This window comes from Myotis myotis, unplaced genomic scaffold, assembly GCF_014108235.1.
Source record: "Myotis myotis isolate mMyoMyo1 unplaced genomic scaffold, mMyoMyo1.p scaffold_m19_p_7, whole genome shotgun sequence".
In the NCBI taxonomy this organism is placed as follows: Eukaryota; Metazoa; Chordata; class Mammalia; order Chiroptera; family Vespertilionidae; genus Myotis; species Myotis myotis.
In genome coordinates, this window is record NW_023416379.1 from 38,413,607 (window position 1) to 38,432,957 (window position 19,351).

Consider the following 19,351-nt stretch of genomic DNA (forward strand, 5'->3'; position numbering starts at 1 on the left):
TAGGAGAGTCCATCATATTGCCAGATAAGTCCTTTTTCTCTAATTAAGAGATGAAACAGTGGGGGAGAGGGAGAGTCAGGGGGTGGGGACCATAAGCTTTCTTCTTTCTTTTTCTTTTTTTGAAATATCAATGTGAGAGAGGCACATTGATCGGTTGCATCCTGCACTCACCCTGACCAGGGCCAGGAATCGAGCCTGCAACCGAGGTATGTGGCCTTGACCGAAATCGAACCCCAGACCTTTCAGTCCGAGGGCTGATGCTCTATCCACTGAGCTAAACTGGCTAGGGCTAAGCTTTCTTTAAGGAATTCCCTAGCTGCAGTATATGTTTCTTAAAGAGTTTATCAATTCTACACTCTAAGAACCACCTCCTAATCCCCCTCCATCACCCCGTGTTGGAGCGCTGGCCCTGTAAGAGCTGAGGGCTGCCTCCAGGCTCACTCCCTTCACTCCGGCCCATGCGATCCTTTCAGAGCACTCTCTGAGGAGCGACCAGGAGACCACTGACGATGGTTGGAACTTGATCCCCTAGCTCTGGAGTCCTCAGCTTCAGGCCTCTCCTGGCTCCCCGATCACATGCACGCTGGCCCCAGGGGAGTGGGCAGCCGTGTGTGAGGTGGGCTCCGCAGCCCTGCCCCAGAGCCAGGCGGGCTGCCCTTCATGCTCAGGCGCATTGCAGGGCTTTTGCTGCAAACTCCCCCCGGAGGCCCTTTTCACCTGCCCTGGAGCTCAGCCATCTCTTCTCGGCATTTTAAGCAGCACTGGGGGAGTTCATGAACACGCAGGTTCCAGGCGCCATCCTTTGCCAGATGGGGTGGGCTCTGGAATCCAGATCTTAAGTAGCCCAGGTGATTCTGAGGCAGGTGGTCCTCTGCCGGGCGTCCCTGTGTCCACCCTGCCCCCATGAAGATCAGTCTACTCTCCCCCTAGACTCTCATGGCACCATGTTTCCAAGAGACCATCCCACAGCGGTGACTCACACTTAGTTCTGTGGACATTTGATTACTGCTTCTCTGACACTGAGATGTGAGCTCCGCGAAGGCAGGCACCACACCTGGCTTTGCTTGCCACTGGACTTCCAGCGCTCAGCACTGGGCTCGGCAGGATGGAGGTTGGTGGAAGAGTGAGTAAGTGAAACGTTAAAGTCTCCCAGAAGATGCTGGCCTTTCCTCCTCCCACTAAAGTCCTTTCAATGTTAACATCACTGCTCTATTTCTGTATAAGAAATAGGGAGCAAAATTGTATAACAGTAAAATAGCATTTAATTAACTCTAATTTGAAATTGTACTAATACTTTTACTGAAAATATACAGTGGCAGGTGTAGACTATTAGTAGTGGCTCACTAAAAGCTTACACAGCCCCCTAATGTTCTAAGTGCTTTATATGCTCACTTAACGCTCACGACAGCCATGTGAGATGAGTACCATTGTTCCTGAATTTTTCCACTGAAGGCAACTGCATCTCAAGAGGTTAAGCTGGTCTCAAGGTAGACAGCCTGACCCCAGGGCCCACTCCTTAACCAGGAGGCTGCACCACCTCTGATGAACGGACAATGGCACAGCAACTCACGCTAAGACACAAGGCTGGAAAACAACAACAATAAGATGGTGCAATACTATTATTAGGTTTCTGGGTCATGGGGAGACAGAGAGCCAATACTGAGGAGGTTCATTCATTTGTTCATTCAAATATTTTTTGCACACTCAGTCTAGGCAAGGAACTATGTTGAACATTGTCATAGATAGAGCACAGGATGTGTCTAGTTGAATGAGGGAATGATTAAGATAGCAGAGGATCTTATGATGGGTGTTTTATTATACTACCACTACTCCTAGTACTAGTACTACTAATATTTACATGGCACTCAGCTTGTGCCAAACATTTTTTTTACATGCTTTACACGGATTAGCTTATTTTGTCCTCACAATTCTCTGGAGTAAAACATATTATTATCCCAATTTACAGATGAGGAAACTGAGGCACACTGAAGTAAACTAGGTGGTAGACCAGGATTCCAGCCTAGGCGAAGTAGCTCCACAGTCTAAAAGGTTCAGTTTTGAGAAAACGCACATTTCATCCTTACCTTGAAATCATAGAGGGTATCAATGAGAGTTATGAATCTTCGAGCTTGACTCCTTTTTGACAGTGTAAATTGGGGAATGTTTCGCAAAATTACTGTATCAAAATTCTTTGATAGTTCCAAATAGTCACTGGCTCCAAGCGGCTGTAATTAAAATGAAATAAAGGATAGAAAATGAAAAGAAGCCAATTCCAGTTGCTCTTGGATTAATGTCATTGGAAAACACCTTTTTCTTGTCATGATGTGACCCAGGCGGTAGCTTGTGGGTAACTTGACCAAACAGGGCAGTGTGTTCAGAATAGGCTCAGGACGGTATTCCACACTGTCATCATGATGTAAAGGGGGCAGAAAAGAAGACAAGAGTATGGAAGGGAGTGAAAAAATACCTCTAGCCCAGCTGTGGGCAAACTACGGCCCGTTTGAAATGAATAAAACTAAAAAAAAAAGACCGTACCCTTTTATGTAATGATGTTTACTTTGAATTTATATTAGTTCACACAAACACTCCATCCATGCTTTTGTTCTGGCCCTCCGGTCCAGTTTAAGAACCCATTGTGGCCCTCGAGTCAAAAAGTTTGCCCACTCTCTCGGCCACTGGAGCTTACCGTTGCATCGGTGAGTGTGGCAGGGGAGCCAAACCTAGGTTTGAAATGAATGACTCTTTGCTTTTGCATCGGACTCGCTGGCTCCCTGTGGGTTCTTGGGAATCATGAAATCTGGGCACAACATTTGGGGGCTCGTCCGGGATTCCCAAGACCATCGAGGGACCCCCGATCCGAAGAGTCTGACTGACCGCAGTATGTGTGTGTCGTTGTATGTTCTGTTCAGTGTGAGCTCGTTTCTGGAATCTGTAATTGCCTGAGGGGTCTAGGCGGACGCGCCGTGAACGACCACAGGCAGGGGAGAGTTGGAAGACGTTCCGCTCCCCAGGAGGGATGGATATGCCCCTCACCCCAGGAGGGATGGATATGCCCCTCACGAGGGATGGATATGCCCCTCGCGGATTTGAGACGAGGCAGGTCACTCCTGCCGGTTTGGCGTAAGGCCAACGTCTAGTTGCTTCCATGGAGTTGGAAGCCTGTATTTTCGGGCCCTGTTTAGTGTTCTGTGTTTGTACTAGACGGATGTTATGGGATGGACTCAGACTGCTCCTTTGGGTATTGTGATTGATCATTTCAAGGAGATTGGGGGAGGCTTTAGAGCTCCCTCAGGAGTTGGGAAGTTGTAAGGAATTGAATGGATTGTTTAAAGTCTGGATGAATGTCTGGTGAAAGTGTGGGAGTGTGGAGGGAGGGGGATTGCCCTCCCCCCTCCTTTGTGTGGCGGTCGGGCGGCCGCCTGAGTGAGGGTCTGTGGAAACAGGTCACCCCCTCCCCAAGTAAATGCGTCTGGGATTTCTGTGCACGTGTTAGGAGAAAAGCTGGCTTAAAACTAATGTGCGCACCGTCCGTTTTCGGATAGGGTTTTGGGCTAGCGTATTTAATTTGCTACCTAAGATTTTTAAAAGTTCTGCAATATAATGTTGGCCGTCTATCTTTTAGGGGTTTTGGTTTGCTCTTCCCTTGTTTATTGTGAGAATGAGGAAATCATCTTTTCTGTCAGAGAACAGTTTAGACCGCCACAATGTTGAGCTGCCTGACTTGGCAGCCGCCATGTTGGCCGCATGGCATGCCGTGCCCCTGGGGGCCGCCATCTTGGAACAGTAAAGGCCCCTCCCTCTGACTTAGTCAATCACAAAAGGAATGTCTGCTCACTGAGGCAGGATGGGATTTCAGGGGTGGAGGTTTAAGGCGGAGTTTTACTAAGGAAATGCAGATGGGGCAGAAAGTGTGCCTGCCTCCCAGATTTATTTAATACTAAATTAGCAATCATGGTCTTAATATAATTTTAGTGGTATGATAGACCAATGTTTTGAGCAGTTGGCTTTATAAGGGCCGACAATAGAGCTTGTATTTCTTAAAGGGCTTGTAGATAGAGAATTGAAAAGCTTTTACAAATTCATAAATGCATCCAGGATTTCTGTGCACATGTAAAGGAAAAGGCCAGTTTAAAAACGAGTGTGCATAGTTTTGAGCTGAACTTGACCTTTTGCTGTGTACAGAATAAAAACCCGAGACTGTTTTGGCCTTAATAGTTATGGGTTTGCTTCTTGAATTCCCCAGCAGGAAAATTGTGACCATTTTGAAATTTAGCAGCTATGCCAGGATAGCAGTAATCCAATTTCTAAAGTAAAGTACAATTATTTCAGGTAGAAACTGTGGTTTAAAAGTTCTAGCTACCTGGAAAGCATGGCCTTGGTATGATAGGAGGAAAAAGAAATATTAAATGAATGGTAAACCAGTGAACTGGGACTTGTCACTGATGGTGGATTGTGAAAAGGGCTGGACGTGGTCTAACTTCTCCTTCCTTGGTACCCCTGAAACGTCTGAGGGTACTTCTGGCCTTGGTTTTCCAATGTGTTAAATCTGTCGATTTTGTTGTTTCACCAAAATCCTCTTGAAGGACATTGAATGGTTCTTTCCTTCCTCTTTAACTTTTGGGGGATTGTGTGAATGGATTACTGATGTAGATTATCAAGAATCTCTAAGGTACTTGTCCTGTATCTGGAGGAATGGCTTCTAGATGGTATTCACCATCTCTGGGACTTCCGGAGGGAAGTCAAAACTCGGACTGGCTAAGGGTTCGAATCTGGCCTATCTTTTAAAAAGGTAGAAAAGAAGCATTCCTAAGCAGTTTTCTACTGCCTCTGTTCAGGGACTTGTTCTGTATCTCAACACAACTGAAACTGATTTGTTGGTATTTTGTGGTATAAATGTGGCATGTACCTCGAAGTTCTTAATGGGGAATGTATCTAGTTATCGTGCCTATTTAGTCTTGATTTCCTTGTTCAATATGAGTACCGTTTCTATCTGGATGAGACATAGGTCAAGAATCCTGTCCTGGGATGTGGGAAAGGGAGGCCCCCACATCTGTTCCTGTCAGGCCCCCATCAGGGGACTTGGGTGGTGTTCCTGTTATCTGCTCAAGATCCCAAGACTGTAAAGGTACTTGTTCACTGAAAGGGTGTAAGTGTAAATATTTATTTGATGTTTGTATGTCTACTTGGGTATAATTATTTGTTCATGTAAGTGTGGAAGTCTGTGGGAAAAAAAAGGCACACGCTTGCCCCAAGAGCACTTGCTCTCTGTCAGAGGTGGAATCGGCCCACCTAACTAGTAAACATCTCTGTCTGTTTGTTTGCTGGGAACTTTGATTTGCTATGTGATATTCAGTGCTGGGTTGGGATTTTGAAATTCTGGGGTAGATTTAAAAGGTATTTGTGGCTTTTCTAGTCTGATTGGGACATTTAAGGGTGGGGCTCACAGTTCCTCAGGGCAGAGATTTCATGGGCCCTTCCCCCTGCCTGTGCTGAATTAAATAATACAGGCCAGTGTCATTTGGCTTGCTGGTTAAAGGAAGACAATGGGCCTTAGAATCTGTAAAGGTGAGCAGGAATGAAGCTGGTCAAATGTACTGCAAGGGTTTGGTACCTGTTGCTGCTAGCAAAGGAGGGGCTGATACCCACTTCTAACGCACTCCCTTGAAAGAGGCCTGGTTGCTGCTCTGCCACAAAGGGAACTGATAGAAAGGCCAAAAAAAAAGCAGAGCGCTGTAGCTGATAAACAGGGTTACCTAGAAGCCATCAGGACTTTGAAGTTCTCCAAGAGAGGAGGAATCTGAATCGGAGACTGGTGAGGACTGGGTGGCTTTTCTTTAACAATCTCTTTCCTTGAGAGGGCTCCAGAGGGTGCACGAGGACATTTGGCTGTGCCTCCGCACCATCTACGAGAGCAGCCCAACCCCAACTCCTCATCAGCACAGACCAGGAGATTGGGTCCACGTCAGAAGGCACCACCGGGAGACCCTAGAGCCACATTGGAAGGGTCCCTACACTGTGGTGCTGACGACCCCCACCGCTCTCAAGGTAGATGACGTCGCGATCTGGGTCCATCACACTCACGTCCGGTCAGCGGTTCCATCCATGATCCGGAAAGACTTCATCACCAAATGGAGCATCGATCGAGATCAACGCAACCCGCTCAAGCTCAAGCTACGGCATGCTCGACCTGCTTGATGCCGGTAACATGACTCGCGATAATACACTTAGATAATGCCTGCATCTTCATGGACATGGCTCCAAAGAGACAAGGACAATTTATAGGATCACATGTTTAGTAGCAGAAGATTTGGCTGCCTGAAGCGGCCATGATGCCAATATTATGTTTCATTGTATTGATATGTTATATTAACCTTTGATTCTTTTGCAGGTTTGAATGTATGTTGGTTATCCTGAAAGGGGACTGTGTGGGGTGACCCCCAAAAGTAAAGGGTGCCTAGCTGCCAAGAGGGCAGGTGCCCAACTGGGCAGGGAAGGGTGCCCATCAGGTTTTGGTCTCTTTTGAGAGACAGCTAACAGTTGGCAGCCTGTAATACTGTCTAGCAGGCCTGAGTCACCATGCCCATGTCAGGGGTAGTAAAGCTGGAAAAAGCCTGTTTAGAATAGAAGGTCTGAGGCATGGTTATGCATAGAAAGAAGGTTTTATGCCAACAGTTACTGTTTTGTATTAAATCCATGAAAAGGAATTAGCAAGGAAAGTCAGAAAATCTTAGAGTAGATCAGTATGTTTTTCTCCTTATGTAATTCCTCCGAAATCTGGCAATGCTAAATAAGTACGTTTCCTAATAGTAGTTTTATTAACGGAAAACTTTGACTGGAGTATCATGTTTTAAAGAGCCCTGTCTGAACTCTAAAGACTTGAAGCCACTAAGAATGCCACGAAGAAAGCCTGGTATCCTGCTTGGGAGCCCTGAAGATGGCTGGCGCTGGAGCGTCAGGCCCATGCCCTACCATCACTGGCGGTTGGTAAGAGTAGAAGGGGAGCAGTAAAGATGCCTCTGCGTCCCTGCGGAACCCCCACACACTCTGGGCCGCAACAAGTAGGAGGGCTACTGAGATGGGCCTTAAAGCCTGGAGCGTGGGCTCAGGTGGAGTTGCTACAGGTGAGGGATTCACCTAACTCCGCAGATACAGCAGGCAGGCTTGATGGCAGCTGGATGGCTTGGCTTCCTGGCCCTACGGGGCACATTAAGATTCAACCATGAAATTCCAGCAAAGGTAGTCAGTTACCATTCTTGTTGTGTGTATGCAAACATCAGGACAGTAGATAAATTAATCTTGATTTGGCTTTTTGATAGCCATGGAGGAATTTTAAGAAGAAAAATCCTGTTTCAATAGAAGTTGTTAAATCTAAAATGGTTTCTTTCCCTTCCACCGGGCCATTTGTTAAGCTTATAGGGATAGTTCAGTTGATAGTTCTGTGTGCCCAGTATGGGCCTCTAGCAATGGTGGAATAGAAATGCAGTCCGTCTCATGATTGAGCCGGAAGTTCCAAGACAAGGGGGGAATGAAAGGGCGAGGAGTACGCCCTCCACCTTGCCCCAGGGTAAGGGCTACGCCCTCCACCTTACCCCAGGGTAAGAGCTACGCCCTCCACCTTGCCCCAAGGTAAGGGCTATGCCCTTCATCTTAACTTGGCCATGTGCTCAGCAAGCTTCTTCCCGGAAGATAGTCAAGGGAAGTGCACGCCATCACTATGACCACATCCTGTGTACTCGCATCGCGCCTGGCCAATCAGCAGGGCCCACAGTCCTTTCTCCTCCCCTTACCCCAAACCCCTATAAAACCTCTCTCCACACAGAGTTCTCTCTCTCTCTCGGCCACTGGAGCTTACCGTTGCATCGGTGAGTGTGGCAGGGGAGCCAAACCTAGGTTTGAAATGAATGACTCTTTGCTTTTGCATCGGACTCGCTGGTTCCCTGTGGGTTCTTGGGAATCACGGCCTTCCAGGCCATCACAGGACGCGTGCAACGGGCAGATCTGCCTGCCTGGTAGCCACCCTCCTTGCACTTTCCAGCAGGAGTTCTCTGCATCGGTTATACAGTATCGATGCCAAACTATTCTTCCTTCTGGGAGAAACATGGTCCCAAGCAAAACTCTAACAGAGGTGGGTTCTGCCGGGAGCCGGTCCATCCTTGCTGTTTCAAAGGACCTGGCATATATGGCATACTGTTCTTAATATGTTTGCTCACCTTGGCACTATGTGTTTTAACCAAGGTCTCCTCTCTGAGAAAGGTTGTTTCCCCAGGTAGGAATTTTTCCCTGAAGTCAGGGAGGGGATGCCTCTCCTAGAAAGATTGTTTCCCCAGGTAGGAATTTTTCCCTGAAGTCAGGGAGGGGACGAAACTCCTTAACTAAGTGCCAGGCGGGTAGTTAATCACTACAAACAATCATGCTTAAGCTACATAATCATTACTCCCTGGAATGGAGATAAGAAACGCCCTAACCTTTGTAATAGAAATTGACAGGATTAAAATCAACTGGGATAAATACGGATGTAACAAGACAATAAACAGCAGAACTTCACTGCAGATCCAGACCAGAACTTGGCTGGAGATCCTGGCTAGAGATCCTGGCTAGGCTGCTGATCAACTGAAAAAAAAAAAAAAAAAAAAAAAAAAAAGTTTGCCCACCCCTGCTCTAGCCCCTTGGTTGGTAACTAGCAGGTCCCTATCCTAAACCTAGTCTTCACTCTTTATATTTATATGACACTAGAGGCCCAGTGCATGAGTGGGGTCCCTCAGCCTGGCCAGCAATCGGGGCTAATCGGGGCTGTCTTGCCCAGTCCTGATAGGGGCCGATCGGGGCCAGCTGGTTGGGGGGGGGGAGGGGGGGGGGCGGGCAGAAGGACCGCGGGAGGTTGGCTGTGGGAGCGCACTGACCACCAGGGGGCAGATGGTGGTCAGTGCACATCATAGCAACCAGTCAACTGGTCGTAATGGTTGCTTAGGCTTTTATATGTATAGATAGATAATTTTAAACAAATGCTTCCTAGGACTCAACCACAAACAGCACTGCTGTCAAATGGAGCTATGTTACAATGACATGCTGACTATCGTGTCACCACATGAAAACTCATCAGAAAACATTTTTCACATAAGTTGAAGTACAATTATTCAGGTGAAATGTAGGAAACATTGCTACCCTCTATAGGAGGTAGCAGGGGAGTTTAATGACCAAAAGTACACTGAGACCTTAGCATAATTTGGCATGGCAGGCCACCTCTTGATTTGGGGGTGGGGGTTATAGACCTCAAGATTCACAAAATTATTCACAGAGATGCCACCTAAAGATATAAAGTGCTTATTCCTGAAACATGACTTTAACTCACAAAAATTATGAGACCGTCTGCAAACATGTTATTTGGAGTTAGGAATCTTCCCAGGAAACGTTACCTCTCCTCATTTTAAGTTGTGAGTGGACGACGGTACCCGAGAGCAGAAACCATGAGCAGGGTTCAGGGGAGTGTTTCTGGCCCCACTAGAGGGTGGAGGGGACCAGAGGTCGAGTGGGCCGGGATCTCCGCTGAGGTCCCGAAGCTCCTAGGTCACCCTGGCCCACTCCCGGTGCCGGGACGCAGGCACTAAGCCTCCTCAATTTCTGGCAGGATCCGTCAATATCTCCTTGTCCAGAAATGTCCCCTCACTGGGGGAGTCATTTGCATTGAAACTTCCTTCAGGAATGCAGACGGGGCTGTGTTCCTGGGAGAACCGGGGAACTGTGAGGAGGGGAGTCATGCCCACCCGAGAGCCGGTCATTTAAGCCCAGCACTGTCCTAACAACCCGCTCAGAAGAAGGCTGGCTGCTCAGGAGGCCTGGGAGGTAGGAGAGGACTTGAGGGTTACGTTCTGGAGAAGTGGCTCTCTCAAGAGAGAGCAGTTCTGAGGAGGGGGCAGCAATTTGGAGACCTGGGGCAAAGGGGCAGAAAACGAGAGGAGCACAGAGAATGACCTGACTCCTCTGGGATCAGCTTAGAGACTTCCCCTCCTCCTCTCACCGACCAGGTAACAAACAGGGAAGGAGGAGATAACCGTGCCTTTCCCATTTCCCTCCCTTGCTAGAGAGCGTTTACCTCCAAACCCAGGGCCTGACCTTCCCTCGGACTCCCCTGTCACCTCACCACACAGGTGTGTGTGTGTTTAACCCTGACTCTCTTACAAGGAAACCTTGCTGTCAAACCTGATCTGGACCAGGAGCGCGTGTTAACAGAGTAGCCAGGAACAAGGCCTCTAGACTGCCTGGGTTTGAACCCTCAGTTGGTTACTTATAAACTGTGTGCTTTTGGCAAGTTATGTATCTTTCTGTTCCTTAGTTTTCCCATCAGTGATGTGGAAATTTGGTTCCTATCTCCTAGGATTGTGAGGATTAAATGGAGTCATACATGTGAAGCATTTAGCACAGTGCCTGGGGCATACATTAGCAATCAAACAATTCCGGCTGCTTTTAATTTTAACTATGTTGAGCTTAAATGATTAGGCTCTGTACAAATCAGCTGAGGATGTAAAGAAGTGTCATTTGCAATAGTGAGTTTGCTCCACCACCCTAAACCCCAACTCAGCCTTTGTGTACCTCCCTGTCCTCAGTCACAAGGACCAGAGGGGACTGTGGAGGCCTCATATAAGGAAAACAGCTCCCAGACCGGGGCGGGGGGGTGGGGGTGGGGGGTGGGGTAAGATATAGTGTCTTCTTGCAAAAAAGGATAACATACAATAAACTCTCATGCTCTGAGGGTGACACACACGACTTTTTCGAGATGAGTTAGAATTAGTGTCTCCTCTTTTGTAAATAAGAAAGTATATGTAAAAAAAATGTAAAACCTCATCATCATACGTAGTTATGTATAATTAAGCTCACTCTTTATGCATGGATGTGATTTCCATCAGTATAACTACAAGCCCAAGGAAAATCATCATCAGAAGTGCACTGAAGTGCCTAAGGCAACTGAAAATCAGAATTCTGCCCACTCAGCTATTTTTACAAATTATATACCTTTGTCAGTAGGTTCTGCATTTGTCATTATATTAACAAATATCCCTTTTCTTCATATCCCTGAAACAATTATGTGCTCATTCATGAAAGAAAACTAAGCTTATTAAAGGTATCTATCTCTTTTAAAAACAATTGTCCTTGGGGAGAATGGGGAGGTAGTGTTCAGTGGGTACCGAGTTTTAGTCTGGAATGATGAAAAAGTTCTACAGATGGATAGTGATGACGGCTGCACAACAATGTGAATGTATTTAATCTACAGAAACGTACATTTAAAACTGACAAAAATGGTAAATTTTATGTTATGTGTTATTTTACCACAATTTAAAAACAGTTATTAAAACAAGGAAAGGTTAATTGCCAAAGAAATTCCAATCCAGTCCACAGAGAGATAGCAATATATGAGAAAGAAGAATAAAATATACTAATCAAGGAAGTCTTTTCCCAAAAGAAAACAGCTCCACTAAGATGAAAATTTTAAATATTAAACAAAAGATTTTTTTTTTTTTTTAGTAAATATTTAAAGAGTGTATTTTCTTGTCCTGGCTTCGATGTTAAAGTGTCCAAGAAGTAACACTCAAAAAAAACTTTCAGGCCCTGACCGGTTTGGCTCAGTGGATAGAGCGTCAGCCTGCAGACTGAAGAGTCCCAGGTTCGATTCTGGTCAAGGACATGTACCTTGGTTGCAGGCACATCCCCAGTAGAGGGTGTGCAGGAGGCAGTTGATCGATGTTTCTCTCTCATCGATGTTTCTAACTTTCTATCCCTCTCCCTTCCTCTCTGAAAAAATAAATAAAAAATATAAAAAAACTTTCAGGATTGAATTTGGTGACTGATGGGGGTTTCTTATTAATCAGAAATGCTGTTTTCCATTAATTAACGAGGTTAAACAGTTGTGGGGGAAAACACAGTAGAGGCTTTAGTTCATCACTTCTTCATGTGACTATGAGTAAGTCTCTCTGAATTTATGTGTCCCCAACTTGTAGGGGAAAGCCGGAGGCCCACATAATGAAGAACCCCTAAGCCAATACATGACACATAGAAAGTGGTTAATATTTATTGAATTAGTGAGTCCATGTATGAATAAAACACAACATAGCCTGGGGAGCAGGCCTATTCCTTCTTTTAAACCCATTTGTCTCAAAAATATTTGAAACACACACACACACAAAAATCACACCCTTTCTTATCTGTCCCAAATTCCCTACCCGCAGGACATTGTTGAATGTCAGAGTATATTTGCAGGAAGAAGTCTAGAAAGATATAGACCAAAATATTAACAGTGATGATCTTTGGGTAGTAGAATAAAAGATGAATTTTCTTGCTTTGTTATACTTTTTTGGCCCTCCCCCTTGCCTCCAGTGAACTTGTGTTACTTTTAAACAGCAAATACAATAATGGTTGTTTTGAGAGGTCATTCTATAATGGGAATCTTACCATTTATGTCTCATCTGTGTGAAGTCATAATATCAGTTTTGACATAGACCTTTTGTTTTCCTGGTGTGTGTGTTTTGTTTTGTTTTTAAGTTTTTGCAAACATTGTTTCTTTCTTTCTTTTTAAATATATTTTATTGATTTTTTACAGAGAGGAAGGAAGAGAGATAGAGAGCTAGAAACATCGATGAGAGAGAAACACCGATCAGCTGCCTCCTGCACACCTCCCACTGGGGATGTGCCCGCAACCAAGGTACACGCCCCGCCCCTGACCGGAATCGAACCTGGGACCCTTCAGTCTGTAGGCCGACGCTCTATCCACTGAGCCAAACCGGTTATGGCGTGTGTGTGTTTTTTTTAATGTGTTTTTTAAAATATGTTTTTATTGATTTCAGAGAAAGGAAGAGAGAGGAAGAGAGAATTACTGATTGGCTGCCTCTTGTTCGCCCTTTATTGGGACTCCAGACCACAACCTGGGCATGTGCCCTGACAGGGAATCAAACTGTGACCTCCTGCTTCATGGATTGAGGCTCAACCACTGATCCATACCAGCCAGGCTGTCTTCCTGTTTTTTTATTCTACAGAATTAGAATTTTTTTTTCCCCAGGGACATTTAAAAAGAAAATAATGTAAGCTGAAGACACATTTTCTCCTTTAAAGTTTGACAAAAGAATAAAGGATTTGATATTTGGGATGAAATCTGACTTTAGTTATTTGGTAACAGTCAACTAATGATTCTTTACACTAGAGCAATTAATGGAACAAAAAATATAAAATTTCCAAGAGGCTAATAAACAAATGAAAAATATAAGCTCAATATTAACCAATGAAAGACAAAAAAAGAACATATTTTTCATATAGCAATTTTGCAAAGAAAAATAAATTATACTACTCAATGCTGGCAAGCATGTAATGCTTGCATTAAGAGCCCTAAAAGAAGTCATAAACTTGACCCAATCACTTTACTTCTAGAAATCAATCTAAGGAAATGATGAGAAATTCAACAAAAGGTGCCACTGCCATCATGGCTTAGTGGTTAGAGCACCAGCCCACACACCAAAGGGTTGCAGGTTTAATCTCCTCCCAGTCAGGGCTCTTGCAAGAGACAACCAATCAATGTGAGACACACTGATGTTTCTCTCTCTCTCTCTCTCTCTCTCTCTCTCTCTCTCTCTCTCTCTCTCTCTAACTCTCTCTCTCTCTTCCTCCCTTCCTCCCTCCCTCCCTTTCACTTTCTCTAAAAATCAATGAAAAAATAGCCTTGGGTGAGGACTGCCAAAAAAAAAAAAGAGAGAAAGAAATTAAACCAAAGGCTATATACAGGGACTATTTATAATTATGTGAACCAAAACACAACTTTAAAATGGAATAATATGCTACCAACAAATAATGATATTTATGAAAAAAATTTTTATGGAAACATGCTTATGATAAAAAGCTAGAAAAAGAATGCAAAATTACAATTAAGGTATCTGTTTTGCTCAAATATGTATGTAGGAAAAAGCTAAGTATATAAAACATGCTAACAACTATTATCTTTCAATGGTCTGAGTGACAGACTTGGAGGTATTTTTATGATCTTTATTTTTTATATTTTTCTATACTTTCCAAAGGGGAGAGAAACAAAATATTTTATGACAAAGAAAGAGTGAAAACAGAATGATGCAGTGAACAATAATGAAGATCACTAGATTCCAAATAAAGTATACTCTTTTGTTTTTGGCTATTTAGTCCCCTGCACTTTGCCTAATAATGAGAAGTGAATGCATAAAATATTCAACATACATGCATGTATTAAAGAGCTTGAAGAGTCACAAATCTGTTTAAATTTGCAGTTGCCTCCCTCACTTACTCCAGTGTACAAGACTGAGTCCCAGGTGGGTCAGTACTCTGTCCCTACCATCTAGCACAGACCATGAAATGGAGTCTTGCATAAGACAAGATTGGTGAATAAATGAATATACTATCGCCAAGTCTTCTTCAAAATCAATTACAACTACTGAATGCTTAATAAATACAAGGCATTGTGCTAAATCCTACAAGAACTTCACAAAACACAGAGAAGACACACTTTATACCTTTGACCTCACTAATATACCACCAACTTACATGCACATGGTATCTATTGCAGTTGCAAACATTTATACTTTTGTTTTGCACTAGTTCCGTGGTCGGCAAACCGCAGCTCGTGAGCCACATGCGGCTCTTTGGCCCCTTGAGTGTGGCTCTTCCACAAAATACCACGTGCGAGTGCACACGTACAGTGCGATTGAAACTTCGTGGCCCATGCGCAGAAGTCAGTATTTTGTGGAAGAGCCAGTATTTTGTGGAAGTGCCACACTCAAGGGGCCAAAAAGTCGCATGTGGCTCGCGAGCCGCAGTTTGCCGAGCCACAGTTTGCCAACCACTGCACTACTTGATCCTCCTGTGTAAGAAACCATAGCATAGGACACTTTTTGAAAGCATAATTAGTATTGTAAATTCATGCCTTGTGTCCTATGAATAATTAAAGCATATGATTATTTTTGAGTACTAACTGGCACTTCAGTTAGTAGCATTCTTGAGTATGTTATTCTAGCTCAAAATTCAAGTAGCATTATTTAATGTGGGCTCTTCTTATGACAGATAATGATGACATTCTCCATCTTTCTACCTGAGCAATTAAAAAGTTTAATAGTCTTTGATGTGGCTGGTTATCGGAATAATTTTCTAAGCAGGAACAATTAAAATCCACTTATTTGGTAGTGTGTGTATTCTCAACTATTGTTTGAAACTCTTTGTTTTTGGAAAACGTAAAGAACTTTAAGTCTATAATGAGTTTTCAAAGAGCATTTGTTTCCCTTAATTACCGAAAGTATACAACTGGGTTATATGCAGCACAGTTTCTCTAACAAACTTAGAGGAATAAAGAGCTTGCCTACTGTCTTCTTTCTCCTGTATGAGAAACGGCACAGCTGTCTGCTTTGGTCTGACCTTGGTGCCAGGAGTGAGGGTTTTCTCAATGCCACGCCAAGGTGAAATGCACGCACTTTACCACCAGGCTGCTTTCTGCCCTGCAACGGGCATTGATCCACTTCAGCACACACAAATGAGCTGTCAGCTTGAATGTCTTTTTTTCGCTGCCTGGCTAACGCTTGTTCTGCAACCATTATTTCAGCTCAAGTAGGATGATGATTATTTCAAGCACTGTCTAGATTATACTGTCCTCAGGGTTACTCTTTATCTGTATAGACTCCTCTTTATAAATTCCTTGTAGTGATACCCTGATAGCTCCTCATTAAGCAAGTATGTGTGGCATCTTGCTTTGTTTGCACAGAAATGACAATACCTCCTATCTTAAAGAGAAGTACCTTTCAATAGAAAAACATATGCTTGAATGGAATTAGAATGAATATGTCCCTTTCAAAACAAACTAAAAATATATCAATTGATGTTAAAACAATTTATATGCACCAAGTGAATAAAGATAATAATTAGAAAAAACAGAGCATGAAATGTGTATGTTCGTAAATAATTTCCCAAGATTGGTCATATGGCACTTTAATATGAGCAATCTCATTAAATGGAGTCTATAGCACCCAGCTGGGAAATACCTTGCCATTCCAGAAAATTCTACCAACTCTTGCACATTCTATTTCAGAAGGTGTTCCTTGGTGTGCTGAGGAAGGTTTTACTGGTTGACTTATATACTCTCATTGGCAGGAGGCTAGTTCTACCCAAATCTACCAGATCTTTGCTAAACTCGCTGTCCCCTCTGTGGCTGCATAATAATGGTTAATACACTGCTCTTAGTGGGTGTGGGGGAGAGTCATCTTTTTATTTTAACAGTGAGTTTGTAGAAACACACAACAACAACAACAAAATCAACATGGCAAACCAGAGGCAACTGCACCCTTTCCCTACCCCCATTTGACCAGCTCTGTACATGTAATAGATCTCCAAATTCTGGAAATATCTAATTCTAGAGATTCTGGAACTGGCGACCATCACAAAACATAAGCCGCATCCAACCAGATCTATTGAGTGCTTACTATGTGAAAAGCCCTGCGCTGGGTTTATTCTGGGAGACACTTTCAGTTCATTTGGGGAGTGGAAAACCCCAACAACTGGCATAAAAACATTTGATGTGTAGCCTGTAGCATAGAAATCCAAAATGAAAAATGTGGAGACAGGTTAAAAACACAGCATTAAAAGAATATAAAGAATTAGGAAATCATTATCATTAGTATCATCATTATACATAAGCATCATTGAATGTAAGCATCAACACAACTCCAAAGCACTGATAAAAACTGCAAAATGGTGATGGAAGGAGACTTGGGATAGTGCACACACAATACAGTGTACAGATGGTGTGTGTAGAATTGTGCACCTGAAACCTGTATGATTTTATTAACCAGAGTCACCCTAATAAATTCAATTTTTAAAACTTCAAAAGAGTCTTATTGAGATGGTAAAAATTAGTGGAATGGGTTATACTAACCACCTGGGATTGAGTAAACCAGACTATAATTTGTTTAGCAATTAGCTGGCATCTGACAAGGAATGCAGTGTTCAATTGTTTAATAGATATCTAAGATTTGAGGGGAGCGAAGAACTTCTCTTTCTGGAAATGGGATAACCTAGGTTCAACCATACCAATGGAATCAACAGTGAATAAGTTAGTGTAGCTCAGAGCCCACTACTCAGAAAGACTCCAAATACTTCTGGAATAGAAAGCCCTGCCTAAGTAGTTTATTTAGCCTAAATTTTCAACTTAACTATAATATGATAGTCAGAAACTAGCTTAAAGTCTACGAAAAAGAGGTCTGCTTCTTTGATTTGTAAGGCTGAGAAATATGGGCCCTCATAGTCTTCCACTCAGACATTGGCTAATCACGTTCTGGAATTTATTCTCACCACGAGATTATTCAAACTGGCTACACCCACTTAGTTCTCATAGTGTCTACAGTTTCTGAATTAAGGTAATTAGAGGCTTATGCTTTAGATTTTAATTAACCCTCATCCAAGGATTTTTTTTTCCCCATTGATTTTTAGAGAGAGCATAGAAGGAAGGGAGGGAGGGAGGGGAAAAGGGAGGAAGGGAAGGAGAGAGGGAGGGAGGGAGGGAAGGAGGAGGAGAATGAGGAGGAGGAGGGGAGAGAGAGAGAGAGAGAGAGAGAGAGAGAGAGAGAGAGAGAGAGAGAGAGAGAGACATTGATGTGAGAGACACAGCTATCCTGCAACCCAAATACGTGCCCTTGCCGGGAATCCTTTGTTGTTTGGGCGGGTGCTCTAACCATTGAGTGCACCAGCTAGGGCTAAGCTCTAAATTTTATAAGAAGCCATGGGGACATTTTGGATTGCTAGGTTTTCTCAGGGCTCCCTTGCTAAAAAATTTTTTAGTGTCAAACCAATCTAAGCAAACCAAGTTCTAGAGAATGGGAACAAACAAATGAGCTGAGCAGTGCATTATACTGAGCATTTAGCCCACCAATTTTCAACCTTTTTCATCTCACGGTACACATAAACAACTAAAATTCTGTGGCACACCAAAAAATATATTTTTTGCAGATCTGACCAAGAAATAGGTATAATTTTGATCCATTCACACCGGACAGCCATTGCTGTGTTGGCTATTGTTGTTTTTAAAATTTGACAATATAAGGGAAAAGAGGTCAGTACCCCTGATTACACAGTCAGGTATTGCATGTTTTAAAAATTCTTGCAGCACACCATGTGCCTCTTGCAGCAACTGATTGAAAATCGCTGGTTTAGCCTAATAAGGGAACTCATATTCTTCATACCCATGAACACAGATTGTATGACACATTTCAAAAACATGCCATATACTGGTATTAACCATGTATAACTAACCGTTTAAAATAATAAAGAATACGCCCTAACCGGTTTGGTTCAGTGGATAGAGCATCGCCCTGCGGACTCAAGGGTCCCAGGTTCGATTCTGGTCAAGGGCATGTACCTTGGTTGCGAGCATATACCCAGTAGGGGGTGTGTAGGAGGCAGCTGATCGATGTTTCTCTCTCATCAATGTTTCTAACTCTCTATCTCTCTCCCTTCCTCTCTGTAAAAAATCAATAAAATATATTAAAATAAAATAAAATAATAAAGAATATGCTCTAGCCGGTTTGGCTTAATGGATAGAACATTGGCCTGTGGACTGAAGGGTCCCGGGTTCAATTCCAGTCAAAGGCACATGCCCAGGTTGCAGGCTTGATCCCCAGTAGGGGGACGTGCAGGAGGCAGCCAATCAATGATTCTCATCATTGATGTTTCTATCTCTCCCTCTCCCTTCCTCTCTTAAGTCAATAAAAATATATTTTATTAAAGAAATAAAGAATAAGAAAATTTTATTTTAGCTGCACAACAACTAGTTCTTTGACAAGACTAATTTAGATATTAGCAATCCTGCTTACACTGAAAAAAAAAATATTGGCAGGGGAAAAAATAGTCCACCTATTGCTAGAATTATTTCACAAACTCATGTACTAACACAATGCTATAACAACCCCCTTCTTATTTCCACTGGAAAGGGGATTTTCTTAGCTAGTTCAAAACAAATGGACATTTAAACATTATGATTAGTGCCTCAGACATTATGATCTCTGTACAGACTACAGAAGGAAATAATGTGGCCACGCATTTGATACTTTTTGAATATGATTTCAATAAGAATGTATGTGGTAATTATGAAGTAATTAGTAACAACATGATTCTACCAAAAATCACTGAAACCAGGAACTAGCACTTGATCATTAACATAATCAAGCCATGCTGAGCATCCACTCGGTAGAGGGCAGTATTTGCTACACTCCATGGGAGGAAAGACATGAATGTGTCTGGCTTTGAGATCTCTCCGGAGGAAATTTTAAAGATTACCCACATGGTGCCAGATGAAGTCCTATACCAGTGA

General features: G+C 43.3%; 1 protein-coding gene across 2 annotated transcripts in view; it reads right to left on the bottom strand.

Moving 5' to 3' along the window:
* The window catches only part of AFG1L (AFG1 like ATPase), a 176,402-nt gene that overhangs the window by 17,466 nt on the left and 139,585 nt on the right, over positions 1 to 19,351 (bottom strand). For both annotated transcript variants that reach the window (XM_036317555.1, XM_036317554.1), the window contains exon 11: positions 2,085 to 2,225. In XM_036317555.1, the coding sequence (XP_036173448.1) occupies positions 2,085 to 2,225 (141 nt within the window). The remainder of the gene's footprint in view (positions 1 to 2,084; positions 2,226 to 19,351) is intronic.